The sequence below is a fragment of the Prosopis cineraria genome, unplaced genomic scaffold (genome assembly GCF_029017545.1).
Source record: "Prosopis cineraria cultivar Desert tree isolate PC_DT_omini unplaced genomic scaffold, ASM2901754v1 PC13, whole genome shotgun sequence".
Lineage (NCBI taxonomy): Eukaryota > Viridiplantae > Streptophyta > Magnoliopsida > Fabales > Fabaceae > Prosopis > Prosopis cineraria.
In genome coordinates this window covers 652,407-674,180 of record NW_026555344.1, presented here as the reverse complement: position 1 = coordinate 674,180, position 21,774 = coordinate 652,407, and the positions used below count along the sequence as shown (strand labels likewise).

The window sequence follows — 21,774 nt, the reverse complement described above, 5'->3', positions numbered from 1 at the left end:
ATATTCAAACTAAAACCATTCAAGATAGCATATCAAGTTGGGTCAAATTATCAATACTATAAGTTGGGGAGATGCTTATAAAAGGGAAGGGTAAGTGATTTGTAAAAAGAGGGTGAGAAGATATTAGGCTAGTTACCAATGTGAGGTGCATAAAAACAATAAAAAAAATGCCTACTACATCTGACACATTTTTTTAAAAACTGTTAATGCAAAATTTGGACTTACACAAACCAAGTTGTGCAATTTTGGCACGGAAAAACAAAGGGTAGACTTGGTGTCAATGAAGTTAACTTTAAATTTATAATATCTTGATAAATATTATTGAATGTGCAGTATTTTGATAAATGATTTTTTTTACTGTATGCTAGCTGGTCAATTTGCCTTTTTTTTTTAGAGTTAATGGTGAAGTCCAATTGCATCTTTTTTTTTTGAAATTATAAAACGACATTATTCCTAAAAAAAAGTTTTGATCATTCTCACTTTACTTTCCGTACATTCGTTTCTTCATAACGTTTTATTTTGCTTTAGTGCGCACTGCTAAGTGTCTAATTAATTAAAATATTTCGTCTTCAAATTAAGCTCTGCATCTTCATGTGTGTACAGAAAATTCAGTAACATGAGCTTCCAAGTGTTATTGATGAAAATTATTATTCAAGTATATATAATATTATGGATATGAGCCATGTCACCCAAAAAAATACGAGAAATAGATAAATTCATCCCAAGACTTGATTGGTCGATATTTCAAAAAATGCATGAATGAAATAACAAGCTTTAGATTTTAGAATTTAATTAAGTTGGCGAAGGTGACAGGATATTTAATTTGCTAGTTTTACTTCAATATCCTGATCAAGATCGACCATGATCAGCGGTTTTGAATTGTCATTACTTGGAAGTCCTACTGTATAAGATGATGTATAGCTCATCCATATATCGTTTCATTTTGCATAGGGCCTCTGATTCATTCCCATTTAGTTAGCTTTAGATCCCATGCATATATGGGAAGAACGAGTCATTTCAGATTCAGGCTCCTGCAAGAACAAGAGCTTTCAAAGCCTTGTAGCACTTTCATATGCTTTATTGTCAACGTGCATGGTTTCTTAATTCTCATTCTGAAGCTTAGCTATTGAGAAAATAATGATATTCACTGCATCAGCCTAATTATATTGCCACATTTATTTTTATTTTTTTTCAACGTGATGTGGTTTGTTATTGTGAAAAACGTTAATCATGAAGGCAAATTTCAATAAATGCATCAACTATAAAAAGTTATCAACGTCGATGTAGTTAGTGGTGAAAAAAACCGCGTCAAAAACATTTTTGATAAAGTATCTAGAGATATGGAATCAATTGGGATGCATTCCTTTTTTTTTTTTTCTTTGCCAAAGAGGAACACTATATATTAGAAAACAGAACAAATCCAACAATACACCATCCAAAGAACAACAATAACAAAAAGGAAACAACAAAGAAAATAAGCCAACAAAAAAAAAACAAATGGTTCACATGTTATTCAAAAAAGAGCATCCAAGAGCCCACAAAATCGTGGTTTAGAAGGAGAGTCAATGGGGGTGGACGGTGAATAGCCTAATCCAAAGAGCACACTCCCTTTTCTATTGCAAGCGAAAAAATTCTTAAGAATCACTTAGTGTGTGTTTGGTTTTTAGTTTGTCAAAAATTTATTTGATGAAAGTTTATTTGGCAAAAATTAGTTTGGTAAAAGTCCGTTGTTATTACGAAATTTATATTTAAATATATTTTTTTAAAAGTCAATTTGATACACCGAAAGTTATTTAGTTTATGATTGTGAAATATGTATGCTTTTGAATGTACAATTATTAAAAAAGACTTTAATTTATAATAATTTATAATTTTTTATTATACAAATGTAATATATTTGAAATATTTAAAAAGTGTGATAAAGATTTTACATAACATAAAATTTGATCTATAATGCTAAAAACTTGATCTCTAGTTATTTGCACTTTTTTAATTTGTAACTTTAAAAAATGTGATAAAGTTTCATACTTTTTATTATACATTAATGCTAAAAATTAACATGATTAATGATTCAATTTATAATGCTAAAAACTTGATACCTAATTATTATTATTAGAATAATAATTATATTTTTAATGAATTAATTATTTTTTAAATAAAAATATAAGAGATTAAACTTAGAATAGTATGATAAAATAATATCACACTTTTCAAAAGCTTCATTATTTTAAGTTGACGAAAAGCACATTCAATGACATCTTGAAAGGACTTTTATAAAATGGACTTCTTAAAAAAGATTAAAAACCAAAAAACATTTGACTTTTGGAAAGTAGCAAAATACTTCCTGAATGTTAAAAGCTACAAAACCAAATAGATCCTTAAAGCCACAAAGGTTTAGTGTTTACCCATAATTCAAACTAAAATCTACAATGATAAAGCACTTCAATTCCATGCATGATTCAGTAGAATTCAAAACAACATAAATCTCTATGGCTAGAGGTATATTAATTCAATTGACTAATTGACTCTAGCCATGCTGATTGCATTGCAACACAAAGGAAGAAAACAACTAAAGACAGAGCATGGCTTCCTTTATCTTATACTAGATCATATCCACAAATAGCAATATGTAATTAGATTTAGAAAAGTTAACATGCATAGAGGATTGAGGCACCCGAATGGGTAAAATCACCAGTTGTTCTGCAACAAATTTAGAGATAATCTTGCATCTGGATCCCTTAAATTCACCGAGTCTCATCTCCACCTTTGCTAGTTAGACCACTTTTGCGAAAATTTCTTTCACATATCCTTCCACGGTCCTCAATTTTAGAGCACTATGCACCGTCATTGGTCTTGGAATGCATTCTTTAATGTCAATGAACATGCATGAACCAGATGTATTCTTTGAATTCATTAAACAAATGAACGACGTTGAATCAAGGGACGTATATTTTCTTTGAATGGAAGAAATTCTAAGAAATATATCTTTTGATATTCATTCATAAATAAAGGGAGATGTACATTTGACGTGGTGTTGATGAAATTTTGTTTTGACATTATTAAATATTTAGTCTATTATTGACTTTTGACGTAAGTCACAATTTATGGATGTAGGATCGAAAACATCTCGCTTGTGACATATGATATGATTACATGCAGGATGATTGACCCTCTCTATGTACTTATATAGGCTAAAATATATTTTTAATTTTCTAATTTTATATAAAATTTTATTTTAATTTCTTAATTTTATAAAGTGAATTTTCAATATTTTAACTTTAATACTATTAGTTTTATCTCAAAAATTTTTACATTAAACTTTTAAATATTGACAAAACATTATTAACTGTTAACTCATTAAGTTTAATTTTGTAAACAAAACAATGATTTATACAAAAATAATCATTTGAAATTAACATTATTAGGGTTATGAGACTAAAAATATAGGACTAAAAGTATAATTTAACTTATATATATGTATATATATTATTAGCTTTTTTTGTTTGTTTTTGGACAGTTTTTAGTCCTAAAAAAAAAAATAAAGTTCTTCGGTTGCAATGCATAGATGTGTTGTGGTTAAAATTTTACAACACACATTTTACTTTCACGTAATAAAATTTATATGTTAAAACCTAAAATACTAATTCTTCATCCTTTTTAATAATTAAAAAAATTAGCATTCAATTGCTATGAAAGAAATTGTAGATCATATAATAAAAATATAGACAAAAGTAGTTTGCGAGAATAAATTAAACAACCACCTAATTCATATATCATATCAGTTGACATAGGTGAGATCTCATTGCTTGATATATATAAGATTTTTTTCTTTCTTTCACTTGCTATTTAAACTCGAAGAGATGGTATTTCATCATCATGCCAATTTTCTTCGTCATGGTTCCTCCCTTCATAAGCCATATTCCAAGCCAACACGGCCTGGCACATAGCACAGAAGATTTCACAGCTTATTACTGTGCTTGGCATTCTTGACACTTCACCCAGAATGTTTGGCACTTCTTGTTGTGAGAATACTCTTATGTTCTCTGGACGATTCCCCCCAACAATGAAACTGTGAGAAACATTAAGAATCTCCAATTGTTGTAAATGGTCTACCACATTAACTAGAGCATCTTTGTTCACCCGTGTTGACTGAACACTCAGTCTCTTGAGCCTGGGCACATACGTCATCAAGGCCATGGCAATCTTCGCGCTAAAATGACAAGTTATCTTAATTTCAGAGATGTTTCTGCAATATTTGCCCATGGCTTCCAGAATGCTAAAAGCAATTTCACTGTCAGTGATGGTGAAGGACTCTAGCCCTTCCCACATCTCCATCGCTTTATCTATTCCTGCTTCTGTAAGTTGCAGGTAACGTCCAGCTGGTAGAACAAGCCGTTTTAGATTACGACTCCTACACCAAAATGAGAGTTTTTAGATGATTAGCTATTTCAAAGTATGCATGCACGAGAATCAAAGGTAGGAATTAGATTCAGTAAAAGGCTTAAGGCCACTTGCTCAATAAATGTTTCAATTCCATTGAATTTTATCAACACTTGAAAATTATTAAGATACATTTTTTAAAAAAAAAAATTCAAAACAATCCTCACAATAAAGTATCCTTCACATATATTATCCTTCAAAAAATTTGAAATTTAATACTTTTTGAATATTATATGACTTTTTTACAGTTATTCAATTAAATCAAATGGTTGTTGTTCACTTGTTATGCCACGCGAATGCTATGGAGTTGGATTACTTACCAAATCCAAATCCAATGGCGATGGGATCTGTGTAACAGATTGTGTAAGGTTGATTATGCATATATCTAAATGAATACTTTTTAGTATTCTTGCGCCTCCACACACAGTGTATTAATATGGATCATTATGAAGACTTAAGTATCATCATTGAAGTTCCCAGCATAGAAGTATCTGACTAGAATTTTGTTAACGATCGAAGCATTGATGATCGATCAAAGCAAGAATCTGATGAGAAAATAATGATATCTATACACCATCAGCTCGGCACCTTACTTGATTTGTCAACATGACTTGAAAATAATTTCATGCTAGAACCCCTTCATAGCTAGAATCATAACAAGCCAAAAATTTTAAAATCCAAGACTATAAGCAATTTAAAGAGAGTTATGAAAAAACACTACCTTTTGGCAACATTAATCAAGATACGATCTCTCAGAGGTAGACGATTGAGTATGAGAGAACCTATTTTGCCGCCACTGAGATATAAAACATACTTCAAGAACGGAATCATCCTTGAAGTTGATAAGACGAATTGCGGAGTCAGCTTGCTAAGATCTAACACTTCTCTATTCCAAAACACATGATCTTGGCAAACTTTTCGCCAGGAGCTACACACCCAAGAAACAGCAACGAAATCCACCAAATTGAGGGTCATGAAGATTCTCATTAACACTTCATAGTCCATGTCTTTCCATTGTCTGATACATGATTTGTTGCTCTTCCCCATATTCAAATGCTATCTGCAATGATATGAAGCAGAAAAAATCAATCATTACCAAAAAAAAAAAAAACTTTCATCCACGCAATGTAACTCTAGCTGGCCTTATTGTTTCTACAATATATGTGATTGATGAATACGATATAAAACGACAACTCGATCGAATATTTACTCATATTGTTGGTCATCAATTATAAAAGCAAATGAAGCAATATCTAGTTGATCAATTATTACAATTTTTATTGACATAATCAACCATTATCTGGAAGACTTTTTAAATGGAATCGATCCAGTAAATACACAATCGTCTAGAGAATCAACTGAGAGATGCAATTTAGAAAAATTGAAATTCTTGCCGGCATTAGTTAAAATTATTTTTTTAGCAAAGTTGATGGGTCTAGTTTTCTTGAAGCTTTTGACGCAGCTTGAATTTTCTATAGGAGAAACAAAAGAAATGACAGTAAATTAAACCACTGATTTCACAATTGCTTGTTTTCAGGTATTATAAATTTTTTCAAGTAACCTTTACCAAATGCGCGCGCTTAAATATGTAAAACATGAGTGGAATTGATCTATCCCGTCATCCTCAGGTTTATCGCAAGAAAGCAAAAGTAAAAAGGGTTAGGGCATAGAATACCAATTGATGATAAGCTCCAGGAAATTAAAAGGCGCGCATCAGGTTCTTCGCAAAAATTACAGAAAGATCATTCGATTAGGGAATCCATGAGGGAGCTGAAGAGTGTGATTAGCCATTAATTATAATTAAATCATCAGCTAATTAGAGATCAAAGGTTATTAACCACATGTTATGGAATTCATTCTAGTGTTTCTAGTTTTTCCTTTGTTTCAATTCCTCTTGCTCTTGAAATTATTCAGAAACTTTTGTGGAAGAGAGGGAAGAGATACATGAAAAAGAGAGCAGAACAGAAAATTCTTCAGAGGTTATAATAATTATACTAACCTCGCTACTAAGAATTTCGGATTGATGGTCTCTTTCTTGTACCCCTTGGATATATATGAAGTTGCAGAGAGAAAATCTGAAGCAGTGATGAAGTAGATGGAGTCTAAGCAAGCTTCAAAATTAATGATGAAACCTCCAATCTGTTTGTAACGTTCATCGATATGTGAAATGAGTAGATATTGGTAGGGGTGTTCAATCTGGACCCGTCCCAATTGGTCTGATATCATCCTGATTATATCGGGACGGGTCTTGTCCCGGCCCGAAAATAATCGGGACGAGACTTTACGGGACGGGACAGGAAAGTGGTTCGGGATGGGACGGGACATAGGATTACTATCGGGACGTCCCGTCTCGTCCCGTCCCGAATATTATATATATTATTTTTTATTTTAAATATATTAATTATATTAATATAATTTATACTTATATTAATTATATCAATTATAATTTTAATACTTATAATTCTTATTTAAAATTAAAGTGTTTTTATATTGATAATTTTAATGGCATGGAGTAAACATGGCCATATCTTTTTTATAATATATTAATTATATTAATATAATTTATTCTTATATCTATCTATTTAATAACTTTTATTTATAACATACTTCTTGCTTATTTTTAGAAGAGTAATTAACTTAGTATATCTTCACTAAAGTAAAAGAACAATTATTTAATGTTGTATTTGACTTGCCTGTTGTTGCTAATTTTATAGTATAAAGATCACTTGCATTTTTTATTATAATATGTAGTTGTGATTAATATAATTCAATAATTGATTTTAAATTATTTTTATTTATGTACTTGTGTTATTTTGATTTTAAACTTAATAAATTATATAATTTAAAATTTTAATGAAATTATTATCCAAATCTTTTTTCGATATTGTTTCATTTATCGGGACGGCGGGACGTCCCGATCCCGTCTCGACTCTTAACGGGACGGGACGGGACACGGGACCAAAATTCAGTCCCGATCATTTTTTCGGGACAGGACATGGGATGGGGGTGTCCCGGTCCCGTTCCGTCTCGTGAACACTCCTAGATATTGGACACTTCGGCAAGTCATGCCCTGCTGTCTTTAATTTGTTTGCTTCTGAGAGAGGTTTATTGGGTCTGCCACAGTGGGGATATATACAAATCTGGGAGATGATTCTCTCCGGTAAGAAATATCCAGGTCTGACCAAATGTGGATAAAAATGTAGTAAATTAGTAATTAGTCAATATGGAATATAATAAAACCAAAATTAAAGAGGTTACTATGAGTTGTATTATTTATGATTTATACATTATAAAATTTAATATATATATATATATATATATTAATATGCGCCTCTCCATGATATATAAATTTGGAATTTATTATATACACTTCAAAATTGGATACTTATTTTCATTTTTGGTTAAAAATCATGGTGTTTTATTTGATAATTTGAAAATTTGGAAGTTTTGCTATCCATTCATTGAACCTTATATATTCATTAATGATTTTATGTGGCTTTTTTGATAAGAAATTACTAGTTAGTGTACATCATCATGGTTTTTTTACATTAACGCCAAATAAGATATTGATTTAAATAAATAGTAGGGTTTCTAATAACATATGGCTAAAACAATAACAAAAAAATTTCATTACCAATGTGATAATTTTATTGATAGATGATTTATAAATAGTATCTCTGTAAGCATTTCTTAAATTTGAAAATATGCCCTGACTCTAATGAACCCTCAAGATTCAATTTATCTAAACTTTTATTGTATAAAATAAAATAATCAACAAAATAGTTTAATTATTTAAAGTCAAGCTTCAGCGACGCTATCTTGTGACTTAAAAAGGGCATATTAAGTTACTTGAAGTCATTCTCTATAACACAAGAAATGAACACCAAATAAATTTGCTTTTGCGTTTGAGTAGCAATCTCACAAAAGTCGAACACTAAATTACATTTCATTCTAAATTTGACTAGACCAATTTTTGCTCTCGACAGTGAAATTTTATTCCACATAAAAAATTAAGTCAATCTCTCTAACAATTTTATCGTCATCATATAGTACTAGAAGGATGTTTTAGATAAGCTAAAAAGGACTTTCTACGTCAACTCTAGAAACTGATGCGTAAATAACCGGGTTAAAATATGATTTTAATATATGCATAAAGTTAAAAAAAAATTAAAAATAGCAACACTTTCTACCCTGGTTAATTTTAAAACTAGTGTAGAAGTTATAGTTTATTATCATAGTAACGTATTTATAAAAACATCATCCATCACACTTTTTATACTCCTATTTAATTGGCGTAAAATCGTAGTATAAAAAACTTTTTATGTATTAGTGCCGGATACTAAAATTAGCTTTAATTTTTTAAATGCCTTCATATATTAAGATATTGTAAGGATATAGATTAGACAGTTATTAATTTGCTGCTAATTAATAACCGCCAATGTAGATGTAAGTAGGTTAATTAATTAAGTTGTCATTACATGATATATTGAGATATGATTAGCAATACATACATAATACTTTTTACTTCAAAATCGAAGAGTGGATGCCTTATCATCACGCCAAACCTCTTCTTTAGGGTTCTTCCATTCCTCAGTAATACTGATATTCCACTCCAACACTTTGAGGCACACTCCACAGAGGCCTTCACATGTTATTGACGTTGGGATTCGAGACATATTGTTCTGCACCATCATGGGCACGTCATGTTGGGTGTATATTGTGATGTTGGTTCCATCATCAGTGAGCCTAACAACAAAACTTTCAGAGACGTTGAGGACCTCCTAGTCTTTCAAATGGTCTGCCACAAGAACCAGAGCATCTTTACTCACCAGTATGGACTGAAGGCTCAGTATCTCGAGCTTTGGAACATGCTCGATCAAGGCTCTTGCGAAATTTATGCTGAAATCACAGGTTACTTTGAGTTCTGAAAAGTTGCTGCAGTGTTCATCTATGGCTTCCAGAATGTTGTAAGCTATTCAAATGTCTGGGATTGTCAAGGACTCTAGCCCTCTCCATAGCTTCATTTCTTGATGGAGTCCCATTTTTGTAAGTTGAATGTTCCATCTTGGAAGGACATATCTTTTTAGTTTTGCCCTACTCCTACAAGAAAGAGAGAGTAGTGCATTTAGAGAGTTAGCATTCTATTTTTGTAACAAAAGGTAGGTTCAATATCTTGTTTCTCTACCAGTTTTTGCTAATGTGATAGCTAGCTTGCATTTAATTTCATTCAAGTAAGGTACGTGTTCTAGCTAATTGAAAGAATCTTCTTATCAATCCAAAACATTTCGATTCATTACTAATGAAAATTCAAAATATCACACATTGATCAATCAAAAAGAAAGATTGATTCTTTATCGGGATATCCTTCATTTTTTAAAATGCAATGAACAGAGGTAGCGTCAGAACGATCCTCTAAATGCATTTCTGGACATTCTTCATTGTCCTGTTTATTCTCAAGATGCATGCGATAATATGCTTCAGAAAGAAATGGAAGATTTTTTGGGAATTCTATAAGATCCTTCATTTCTTAGCATTCGCAGAACATATACCAGAAAAAATAAAGGTACGTACTAGGCATCCAATAGCTAGATATCCAAATAGCAAGCTTAGAGCCATATAAAACTCCTCACTCATTATAAACTTCAAGATATATAACAAAATATGAAGAGGAAACTAAGTTATGATGAGAATATATTGCCTTTCAGCGGCTAATATTAAGTCCTCATCATTTATAGATTGAAGAAAATTGAATATAAAGCAACTTATTGTGCCACAGCTGAGGTCCAAAGCGCGCTTCAAGAACTGAATGAGTCTGAATTGGACGGTCGTGGTTCACCGGAAGAATCATTAGATTCAAATGGTAAATTTCTAGCTGAGTATAAGATCATATCACTAAGATCAAACACTTTGCCATCTCAAAAGATAGGATCCTGGGCAAGCTTTTCGCCAAGAGGGACAGACCAAAGAAACAGCGGTGAAATCCGCCACATTGAGTGTCATGAAGATTTTCAACCGGATGTCGCAGTCCATGTTGCTCCAATGTCTCGTAACTGATTTGCTGTTCTCCATGTATTGCTCTAGTTCAAATATTTCCTGCAAGATGGAAACAAATGAAGCTGCAGTAACTTTGAAGTGGAGATTACAAGACACTAATTAGTGTAATAAAACGAAAATGAGCTCCTCTTAAAATACATATAGAACGTAATTTATCTTCTGATGTATATGAAGAAGCTCACTCATAAATTCTAGCTGCTGGGGGAAAGAAAGAAAGAAAGAAAGAACAGGCCTTTAATAATTCGGCCGCCCAGGTACAGAATGCAATCAGGAGATAACTCGAGAGTCAATTCCTAATTTTCTATATAACGTATTTAGACATTTCTAACAACCAAAATTATTGCTGGTTAGCTTGAAGTTTTTGACCTGGCCAGCCAAAATTTTCAGTGTGAGGATGAACAAATATAATTTTAAAGGTTCTTACTTAATTAAAGCAATGGAGAAGTACTGATTTTATCTAGGGTTTTGGTTTTAAGCTACTCGGTGCAATTAATTAAACTCTACCAATTAGCACATTTAATATTCAAAAGATGAGATGAATTCCAACCCGTCATATATCCTTGGATTTCGAAAACTTTTATTTTCTTAATGAAAATGATAAAAATGGCTAGGGATTAGAAATCCAATAAGCTCTCTTAAAAACAATGCGGTTGCGGATCGAAAAAGAACGCTTATGTTCGGAGAATTCATGAGGAAAACAAGAAATCAATCAACCCACGATAAGCTAAGAGTTCCTGGACCAATAAAAAGTCATGGAGTTCACCTTATTTAGCTTTTCTGTTTTGTTTTGCTATTGAGATTTATCCGATAATTTCAAGAGGCAATAGTAATTAGTACATGAAAAAATGGGAAAGAAAAGCAATAAACGTTGATACCTCACTTCTGATAAGAACCGACTGGCAGTCTCTTCCAAATCTACTAGCTAAATATGAAGAAGTCCAAGAGAGAAAAGCCGAAGCATGGATCAATGACAGAGATGCCTGGTGTCTAAACCTCACAGTATTGAGACCTTGTCTCCACTAATTTGTAACGTTCGACGACTTGGGACTTGTGTTAATACTTGTGGCTTAAACAGCTCATGGTCCACTCGTCTATTTCAATCTTACTCAACAATTGCATGCATATAATTAAATTCGTAATAAATCGACGCATAGCTGACCACAAAAGGGTTAAAAATGGGATGACTTAGACACCTGACATGGATTCTCGAGTCAATTAAAAGTTAAAATGTGGTCCCATAGAAAGGAAGCCGCTGCTGGGTTTTTACATCTCTCTTCATCACTTCACAAAAAAACACTTTAGGCAATCCTAATTCAAGCTTACTTAAGACTATTCTAGCTCCATGAATAGGAAAATCATGCCCTGAGACACCCATCCCCCATTTTGGGTGTGATAATGTATGAATTTAAATTACTCAATAATACTATTAGATACAGGATAATTTGTGACTAAAGAAAAACAAATTTAAATTTTCTTGGGAGCGATTCATAAGCAATTGATGACAGCTAAGATCAGGCACGGTGTTGCTTAATTTAGGGATTATTATCTATACTCTGAAGGTAAAATTAAATTTAGCTGTTTCTTTAATTAATTAAAAATAAAGAAAGTTACTTCTTTTGTCACCTAATTTAATTGAAAGCAATACTACTTCATTTTATTACCATAATTCTTAAAATGTGATAAATCTCAAAATTTGAAGTTTTGGTCATCATGGAGCCATCGAACCCATTCCAAACCTTTCACGCAGCAAACCGTCGTGAGTGACTCATGTTAATTGTATGTGGCCATTTTGACTAGAATTAGAATTTTATAATTTGCATGATGAGGGGCGCTCCGCGCACATTAACACTGAAGCATACATGGATTTTAATGAATACTTAATTTTGACATTATTAACCGTTATTGGCTTCTCTCTCTCTCTCTCTCTCTCTCTCTCTATATATATATATATATATATATATTATTCTCTATTTTTTGGGGAAAAAATTTTAGTCTTCAACCAAAATTTCGCGCCCCAAAATGCAATCCTTGGGCTTTGGGTCAAATCATGATTGAAATTTTATATCACTAAAGTAATGTCAATCTCAAAATATTTGATAATTTCTATCTCATTTAAATGCTGAAATATCTATTCATTTTATCTAAAATGCTAGGAGAAGAAAATTATATTATAAAAATAATATATAATATATAATATATATATATATATATATAGGAAAAGTTGTTTGCAAGAAATAACCAGCTCATTTAGAAGTTAGTGAAGGTGATTATGTGCTAGAGATTTAACAATATATGTAATATTTGTTACTTCTAACTAGAAGAATTGATTATAACAACGCATAAACTTTTTTGGGAACTATGTCGCACATTGCACAGAATTTTAGGAACAAGCTGCATTATTGATGATTACTTTTTGTACATACTACATAGTTTATAAGTCTTAATTTTGAAGAAGCCTATTACATGAAACAAGCAGCTTGTACAGAAAAGTTGGCAAAGTATAAGATTTGATTTTCCCACTTCAAACTCGAAGCGAAGGTATCTTATCGTTGCGCCAAACTATCTCCTTGGGTTCCTTCCACTTGTTCATCATATTCCAAATAAACACTTCTTGACACTTAACACAGAAGCCTTTACACTTCAGAAACCTTGGCTTTCTAGGCATGTTCTCCATCATACTCTGAACCACATGTTTTGGGTACACCACCATGTTTTCTGTACGATTCCCCGAAACCACGAAACTGTGCGTCAGATTCAGAACCTTCAACTCCTTCAACTTCTTCACCACGTGAAGCAAAGCATTCTTGTTCACCCTCACGGATTGAAGGCTCAATACTTTCAGGTTGGGCACGTTCTTCGTCAGTATTCTCGCAATCTTAATGGTCAGATGGCAAGTCAGCTTTAGCTCGCGCAGGTTGTTGCAGTATTTGCCTATGCTTTCCAGGAAATGAGGAGCTAGATAATTGTTAGTGATCGTCAAGGACTCTAGCCCTTCCCATTGCTGCATGGCTTGGTCGATTCCCTTTTTTGAGAGATCTGGGAACCACGCAGGCAGAACTAGCCGTTTCAGATTAAGGCTTCTACGTGTCAAGAAATCAAAAGAGCTCAGTTAATCAGAGCATTGATTAGCACTTTCAGAATGTGAGAGAGACATGTTTGGTCAACATTTATGGTTTTTCTGTTTATACTGCGGAAAGGTTAATTATTTATGCAGAGATCGAGACAAAATGATGATAATGCATCAAAGGTTATGTTAACATGGCTTCAAATGATATGGATCACTGCATGCATCAGTAATCATATAATAAGTTTGAAATCCAAGGCTTAACGAAGCAGTGTGAAGAAAGACATGAAACATGTTACTTTTTAGCAATATTATTGAATTCCCGATCGTCGAGATATATTTGAAACTTGAATATAAGACAGTCCACTCGGCCGCTGCTGAGATTTAGAAGGCACTTGAGGAGTGAAATTAGCCTTGAACTTAAATTGGACAATCGTGGATCTTTCCACTTGGTAAGATCTAACACTTTTCCATCCCAAAACAAAGCGTCTTGGCAAACATCTCGCCAGGAGCTGCACACTAAGGAAACAGCAGCGAAATCCACCACATTGAGGGTCATGAAGATTCTCAACAACACGTCATAGCTCATGTCCTTCCAATCACTCTTGGATGATTTGTTGTTCTTCCCCATAGTCAAATGCTGGGTGCAATTAATGATAAAAACAATTGAAGCAGCAGAAATCAATCATTACAATAAGCGTGGGTGGTTGATGAATACAATAAGTAATACCACATTAATTTACTCGTGCGTGCGTGCGTGTGTTTCGAAAACTTTATGCAGAATCGACCCAGAGGATACACTATTGTCCTGAAAATTACTTAGATGATGCAATTAAGAGATGTTAATATTTGAAATTATTTCTACACCTTGTTTATTTAGGGTTTTGGTGTAAGTTATTCTGGGTTAACTTTACCACATAACTTGTATATGTAAATGATTGATGACTCAATTTTTTTAATGAAAAATATTAAGATGGAATATAAAAGAAAGATAAAAATTGTTGGGAAGTTATATACATACCTCGTTTCTAAGATTTTGTGATTTGTAGTGAAGGAGTTGCAGATCAAAGCAAGACTGCTAGTAGCACCGATGGAACAGACGCTTGTGAAGGATTAGTCGCTTGAGCCTACTATATATAATACGAGAATTATGTTATATAAAGACATAATAAGTCACTAATTAGTAAGATGCATAAAGATTTAATTCCTAGAATCTTAATTTTCTGAATTAAAAAAGTTCAAAAAATGAGAGAGTTGTGCTCCTCTTAATAGGTTTATTTAGTTTATTCAAATTAGTTGAGACTCGATCAATACAAAATTTAGAAATGTAAAATGTAATAAAATTATATATATTCGGGATAAATTGACTCATGTGTAATTAAGCCGTTTCATTTTTTAAAGAGGATGAGTAAAAAGTTTAAAAATCTCCTTGCAAGCAATATGCAGCTTATGACATCTAAAATAGTCATATCATATAAAATTTGCATTTATTATATTTATACAATTTTTTTGGGATTGAATATTTATATAATTATATAATTCTTTAAAAGCAGATCTTTAGTAAATTTTGTTTTTTTTAATAATTAGTTCATATAATCTTCACACTTCTTTTCTTTTTTTGGCACCAAACAATCATTATACCTCATATGACATTATTAATTGGATGTAGCCCATATTTCGTCGACGAGCAAAAAGAGATAAAATAATTATAAATTTTAAATTTCCTGTTAGATACATGAATCTAATTAACTTAATGTCTTCATATGCAGAAGACTAAATGCTTGATATCTATAAAGATACATGCTCCATGTACACATGCATGGCTTTTATTCAAATATAGAAAAAAAAATACATTCAATAAAAATATACTCCAAAATCTAGAAAGAATTAAATGCATTAATTCATGTATATATTTATGTGTGTGATAAAAAACACTGGTGTATGAAAAAAAGTCTTCAATTTTTTTAATGAGATGAATCTCCGTTAATGGCAATTTTCAATAATCTCCGCGTCTGGCTTATCGACCTTATCCACCAACTTGAGGTGAAGAAGAAGGGAGGAGTAGAAAATCGTGAGAAATGGTGTGAGGAGAATAACTAAGATCTTCTTAAAGAAGATGCGCGTTTTAGGAGACGGCTCTAATGAATTAGTGATGTATTTGGCTTGAGAACGTAACTTTCAAATTTTTTAAAATTTTCTACGACATTAATGGCCATTTTGGTAGCAGATTTCAAAAACCACTATTATATATAGTTGATTGGTTTTTTTTTTTTTTGGTTGTATTTGGTGGTTTTAAAGCCATTGCTAAGAAGAGATCGATGAAACTGAGAATCAAAGCACAGTACATGTAATTATTGATTTATTGTGTGTGAACTCAATAATCAAACCCTTAGAGAGTTGGAGGTCTTTCTAAACGCATATAGTCATACATGAGGCCCTGAAAAGGATTAGTGGCATTTGACTGTCTAAAGTAGAAAATATTTTTCCCTTTCACTAAACGATCGCTCGGAACATCAATGCTGAACAGCCAATATAATCCATGGATTCCATGCCTTGCTATTGCATTATCTCCTCCTATATCTACTCTTTCAAATACGCCACGATTATCGCCTTGTTCATTCAGCCAAACCTGCAATATATACATAGTACCTCCCCAAATTATGCTCATTCATATATCTGATCTATTCATTACCAAAGAAACATGTGTTAGCTGGTGCTGTAATACCTGCAATTGAGAATGCGTGGCAGATGCTAGGGCTAATTGTAGAGTATAACTTCCACGGAATGCATCATTTTCAAGTTCAAATATAATTTGCCATGTCGTTGGTTGGTATACTCCATTTCCTATTCTCCTATATATACGTTTTGAAGTTCAAGTGTAATTGGCACAAAATATATTAAAGTAAATATCAAAAAGTTGAACAATCAATATCGTTTAAATTACCTTGTAACATGAGCAAAAAACCAGTCTCGATCATACTTATCAACACCAACAGTGTAAACTAGATCATTATGTGGATATAAATCAGCATAACTTTCCCATAGTCCATATTGCCTAAACCTGTGTCAAAGAAACAAATACAATCTGCATAAAAGGGAAAGAAAGCATGCGTACGTATTGATAGCAACTATAAGTGGGTCATGGTTTCTAACTTGTCTTTAGGCTGTTTATTGTATAATTTGTTGATGAATTTAGGGTTGGGGTCTGGGATAAAGAATTCTGCGGCTGAGCGATCTGGAACTCCAATTTCCCAAAGGGTAGGACCATTTCTTGGAGGACTAAATACGAGTGAATCCAATTTGATTAAACACCCTATTAAGAAGTAGTGAACATAATTAGCAAGTTTTGAAATTAGGGTTTCGATCGATCAAATAAACCCAGAAGGAAAAATGAACACAATGTCGTACCTGGCGTGATAGTGATTATATTATTATATTTGTAATCACCAATAAAGCCAGGAACCCATGCAAACAAGTTGTAGTGCCCTGGTATCACATTCTTAATCATGAAATAGCCCTTGTTATCAGCTTCTGTCCAAAACTGATAGCCCTATGGATGACATATAGATGAATACATGGAGCTCAAAGTGAATAAATCCTGCTGCAAATATGATAACGATTTTTTTTTTTTTTAGAACCAAGCAGTTCATGCAACTACAGAAAAATATGGACACAGTGTGACACATAGGTCTTAACTTTTACAATAATAGGAAGACTAGTTGGGGGTTGGGGGGGGGGACCTTACCTTGCTTTCTCTTTGCCACGATCCTTCATCACCGGGTAGAGCTAGACCAACATAAGCAGATTTAGCATATAGAAGTTTTCCTCCTCTGATATACCGATCTTGTACTAGTAATCTTCCAACCACCCTTCCACGTTGAGTGGATTGAATGAAGTCTCGTGACTGTGGGAAATCATGAGGCCAGCTTTGGGCTTCCTTATACATCTAATTGAATCAAACAAAGAAATAGAATTGTTTGATTTTATGATGACAAATAATTAACACAACTGAAGGACAATTGATAATTAAGTGATTACCTGTTGCACTGCATCTGGCCAAAGCGTCCGTGGATCCTTGTTGCCTGAAAGAGAGTTAAGATACACAAAAACAGGGCCAAAAACCTTCTTATAGGTCTCCCCTTCTTGGAATGCCATCCTTACCTCTTTCCCAGCATAGTGAGTGCTCACAAACATCTAAACATCACACAAATGTAACAAAATCAAATGCGGAAATTAAACTTGTTCTAGTGTTTGGTGGTATCATTTTATTTTAATTTTGATTTATCCTTTATTCTCGGTAGATACGGAATTCTGTGTGAAGTTACAGTGTCAGTTTATGTAGTACAGTAGAACAAAAAAGGAAGATAAAAGGTGGAAGATCAATATTAGAAAGCCGCTTTCAAAGTCAAAAGTTACCGGTCTTTTGTTTCTCTTACCGAAAGGGTAATGGGGCCCACGTGAGAGGTGAGGTCTTGCTTAGTGGGGCCACCATTGCGAAACTCGTTGCTAGGTGTTATCATCCAGAAGCCTACAGGTGCATCAGGATCAAAACTAATCCAACCATGGACTCTGTTGTCTTTGTTCTCACAAGAGTACTGATATTTGTCGTCCACCTGAACCCACCACGCTCAATATTGTTCACGGGAGTTTTATATCAAGTCCAAACAAACAGTAATGTTCATGTTATTAATGATGATCGGATTAATTCATATCATAATCAAGTGGGCCTGCGCAAACAACTAATTAAATTCTTTTTTTTTTAACCAAAATTAAATTCTAATTACAGTACTGTAAGCCGCCTACATATATCTTGTAAAACAACGCGGCGTAGATAAATAAAAAATTATAAATATATATACAGGAAGCGGGTACCTCTCCTTTAAAGTCTTTGTTGGATGGCTGGGTCAAGAGAACAGCTTCAGGATAAGCTAGGACTTGCCCGCTCTCTCTATCTTCCATGGTAGGCATGAATCTTTGCCTGTTGTCTGATATAGCCATATAATGAAACCTGTACAGTATGTAATCATTCTAAATTCAATCCTGTGACTCCTATGTGTATATATAAACCTGATAAACTTGATAAAAGAAGATAAGTACAACTTATACAGAGACATCTCTCATTAGTATCTTTTTTTTCTATGGCATTCATGTTATTATTGAAGCCTTTCTCTCTGATATCCAACGATTCCCCCCCCCCCCCGACCCACTTCCTAAAATCATTCTAAAAAGACAGTCCAAGCCTATACAGGTAATGTTTTTCATGCTATTGCTGATTTCCTACGCCTAGACTTATTAAGCAATTTCAAAATTATTGTCTTTTAGTGAGGTACGTCACCATCTCTGGGTTGAACCTAGCTCGAGACTTTGCCATCATTTTTTCTTTGGGAGACCCCATCATTAAATTTTAATTATTAGTTCATTCTGTTGTCACATACTGCTGCAACAGCAACAGCTTTAAGTTTTAAACTCATCCCGTGAATTAGAAGATTCCTTCTTTCATAGTCCAGATCATCTTCTTCCAAGCCCATGTATTGGGTTAAATCAAGTTCTATAAGAGGCATCAAAAGAGGCGAAAATCACATGAAAATCCCGTGTCTGTCGCCTTGTTGAGTGTTGTTATCATTTTTACTGTAATTTACCTGTGCTCTTGGAGTTTGTAGACAGTCCTAAATTGATCAACCTCCACAGCAGGAAATCCTTGAGGACGCTTGAATATCATATAATGGTAAAATCCAGAGCTTCCTCGTCTCAATACATACCTGAAAAATCGAACGTATAAATTAAATATGTAATACATACGTCTGTCTGTTCTTGCAGTGGTATGAAAGCAGAAAAACTAAGAGCAATATAATAGTCCACCTTTGGTCTATGTTAAAGGGCACATCAGTGCCTTCCATGGACGAAGTCCACGTTCTTACAAACGAAACCTCCACTTGGCTCTCGTCCGATGCTACAATTGAAAAATGGGTCCCATTGATTCTGCAGTACGTGGTTTTATATTATTGTCATATGATAACATAATCTTTTCAATAATGAGTTCGGCGCAATGAGCTTGCACCGTGTGGTTACGTAAATTAATGAGAGAGCAAACATTATTATCATATGCGTACCTTTGAGCAATACTATTCTTTCCTGGTTCATTCCAAACAACATCAAAATACCTGCCAACGAGAACACAGAAATTCTTAACCTTTAAAGGCTTAATTGTCTGCACATTATTTACAATGTAGAAAATGTTATTTAAAGGAACAAGGTGTGGAAATAGGAACCCTCTGTCATGTAGTGCGTGACGAGATTCGAGGACGTTATCGATTCCATGGTATGAGATTCCAATAACATAGCCTTGGGGTGTAGACAGAGTGAGTTGGACGATGCCATTGTCAATGACCAGTTGCTGTGGATCTTCTGCATTTAGCTTAACCGCACCACTGTTGATCATGAACAACCATACGTTCAAAGTTTGCTTATGCTTCTTCACGCCAACAAGTTACAAGTAATTATGCATGTGATCGTGTTGACAGGACAGGAGGCATGTGAAGAAGCTAAGGAAGAGTCAGATGTTGCAGAGAGATGATGAAGATGCAAAAGACGCCTTATTGGCTAATTTGTGAAATGTCGTAATTAACCGTAAAGATGGACAAGTGAAAAGCATCAAGATTCATAATATCCAATTGAAACATATCGCAATTAAAAAGATTATAAATTAAAGCACCTTGAATTTCAAAACTTCTCGTGCATGTGAAAAGAAACCACAACACATAAGACAAGGAACCGTGATTCTTTGCCTTATATATATATATATACATATACACATATACACTTACGGAAGCCCCTCACATAGCAGTAACATCTATACAGAGTATCTTAACTTTAACTCTCTCTCTCTCTCCCCCCCCCCCCACACACACACACACACAAAAGCAATAGATTAAAAAAAAACAGAAAAACAGAGAGGAGGAGGAGGACCTATCTGACATGTTGTCATCAGAAGAACTAGCCAGCAAGAAGCAGAGTTGCATAGTCTTGATTCCAAACCACCATGGTATGAAAATCTGTTTCTTCATTCTTTTCACAATTATGAAACCTGCAAGTTATAAAGAAAGCTAGCAATTAACAAGCACCTTCGTTTGGGACGAAGAAAAGAATTTAATGGCACCATGATACTGGAGCCCGGTGATTCTGTTAATTAAGATGCTAAGAACCGAATTGAACATGACGAGACCCAGAAAGAAAATCGCAGTTAATTAATCACCTTCTGAGAAAAAAAGAGCAACCTGGCGACCAATGCAGACACGGTTCTGGCAGGTGGAGATGGAGAACAGAGTTCGTGAATGATTACAGAGATCTTTAATTATTTATCTCTTCCTCTCACTCTCTCTTTCTCTCTGACACTAAAATAAGTTGCTTTTTTATTTCGAACTTCACGAAACGCGATCTCATTTGCATATTCCCAAGTGATTGGCCTTTATATATGCAACCGCAGTCACCTGGCTAGTCTCTAGCCCTTCATATGTTACCAGTTGCCACCTTTTGTTTATGAACTTTTTTAACTTTTTAATTAACTGCTTATTTTTTTAAAAAAAATAATTGAACACATACATGCTGAATAATTGCTGAGAAGCATCCAATAATGTTCTATACTAATTATCTAAATCCTCTATACATTCATCATATCTAAATCCTTTGGATTAATATTGGAAAGGATAGTAATGAGAAGACAGAAATAACTTTCTCACTTTCTCCCTCTTACACTTTCATTTTCTTTTCTCTTATAATTTTTAAATAAAAGGTCACGCAGAACCATCAAAGAGAAAATGTTCAAGACATATCTAAAGTCACAAACAACACCTAGGTGATGGATCATTAAAAACAAATCTTAATATCTAAATTGTCATTAAGAGCCCAATGAATAAATGTGTGTTTAGATTAAAAAAAATTCATAAATAAAGTTAAAATTAACTGCAATTAGCAAATAGAGGTTAGGAGAAAAGTTTGTGATTTTAATATGATTTATATTTAGATATCCTTTTTTCAATAGTCAATTGAGCAAATTTAAATTTGTTTGGATGATTTTATTCAAAAGTCGATTAGGATGTATGATAACAAAAAACATATATTAATTTTTTGTATATATTTTTGTGACTACCTTGATATTTTTAGAAAAATTAAATTAAAAAATAAAAAAAATTTAAAAAGTTTGTTACAAATATTAAAAA

General features: G+C 33.2%; 3 protein-coding genes across 3 annotated transcripts; all 3 read right to left on the bottom strand.

Moving 5' to 3' along the window:
• Window positions 1–3,846: 3,846 nt before the first annotated feature.
• LOC129290891 (F-box/LRR-repeat protein At3g48880-like) lies at window positions 3,847–5,445 on the bottom strand. The gene is made up of 2 exons (XM_054927957.1): window positions 5,162–5,445; window positions 3,847–4,411 (listed from the first exon to the last, which is right to left on the bottom strand). Exons 1-2 carry the CDS (start codon window positions 5,443–5,445, stop codon window positions 3,847–3,849), a joined length of 849 nt encoding a protein of 282 aa, XP_054783932.1.
• A 7,570-nt stretch (window positions 5,446–13,015) lies between these two features.
• Window positions 13,016–14,189, bottom strand: LOC129290890 (F-box/LRR-repeat protein At3g48880-like). The gene is made up of 2 exons (XM_054927956.1): window positions 13,858–14,189; window positions 13,016–13,574 (listed from the first exon to the last, which is right to left on the bottom strand). Exons 1-2 carry the CDS (start codon window positions 14,187–14,189, stop codon window positions 13,016–13,018), a joined length of 891 nt encoding a protein of 296 aa, XP_054783931.1.
• Window positions 14,190–15,877: 1,688 nt separating this feature from the next.
• Window positions 15,878–20,963, bottom strand: LOC129289759 (probable rhamnogalacturonate lyase B). Its single transcript, XM_054926515.1, has 15 exons — window positions 20,811–20,963; window positions 20,525–20,642; window positions 19,828–19,986; window positions 19,669–19,719; window positions 19,418–19,537; window positions 19,198–19,317; window positions 18,431–18,566; window positions 17,995–18,171; window positions 17,597–17,752; window positions 17,304–17,504; window positions 16,967–17,108; window positions 16,712–16,871; window positions 16,503–16,619; window positions 16,284–16,410; window positions 15,878–16,187 (listed from the first exon to the last, which is right to left on the bottom strand). Exons 2-15 carry the CDS (start codon window positions 20,620–20,622, stop codon window positions 15,948–15,950), a joined length of 2,004 nt encoding a protein of 667 aa, XP_054782490.1. The 5' UTR covers window positions 20,623–20,642; window positions 20,811–20,963; the 3' UTR covers window positions 15,878–15,947.
• Between the last annotated feature and the right edge of the window lie 811 nt (window positions 20,964–21,774).

Bases quoted from the DNA above. Each gene is read 5' to 3' on its own strand.
- LOC129290890 (XM_054927956.1), bottom strand. From the start codon at position 14,189: ATGGGGAAGAACAACAAATCATCCAAGAGTGATTGGAAGGACATGAGC. The intron at 13,575-13,857 runs GTAACATGTTTC...CTTGACACGTAG, and splicing joins TTCAATAATATTGCTAAAAA to AAGCCTTAATCTGAAACGGC.
- LOC129289759 (XM_054926515.1), bottom strand. From the start codon at position 20,622: ATGAAGAAACAGATTTTCATACCATGGTGGTTTGGAATCAAGACTATG. The intron at 18,172-18,430 runs GTACCCGCTTCC...TGGTGGGTTCAG, and splicing joins ACAAAGACTTTAAAGGAGAG to GTGGACGACAAATATCAGTA. The intron at 16,872-16,966 runs GTACGACATTGT...ACTTCTTAATAG, and splicing joins TATAATCACTATCACGCCAG to GGTGTTTAATCAAATTGGAT.
- LOC129290891 (XM_054927957.1), bottom strand. From the start codon at position 5,445: ATGGACTATGAAGTGTTAATGAGAATCTTCATGACCCTCAATTTGGTG. The intron at 4,412-5,161 runs GTAGTGTTTTTT...ATTTTGGTGTAG, and splicing joins TTGATTAATGTTGCCAAAAG to GAGTCGTAATCTAAAACGGC.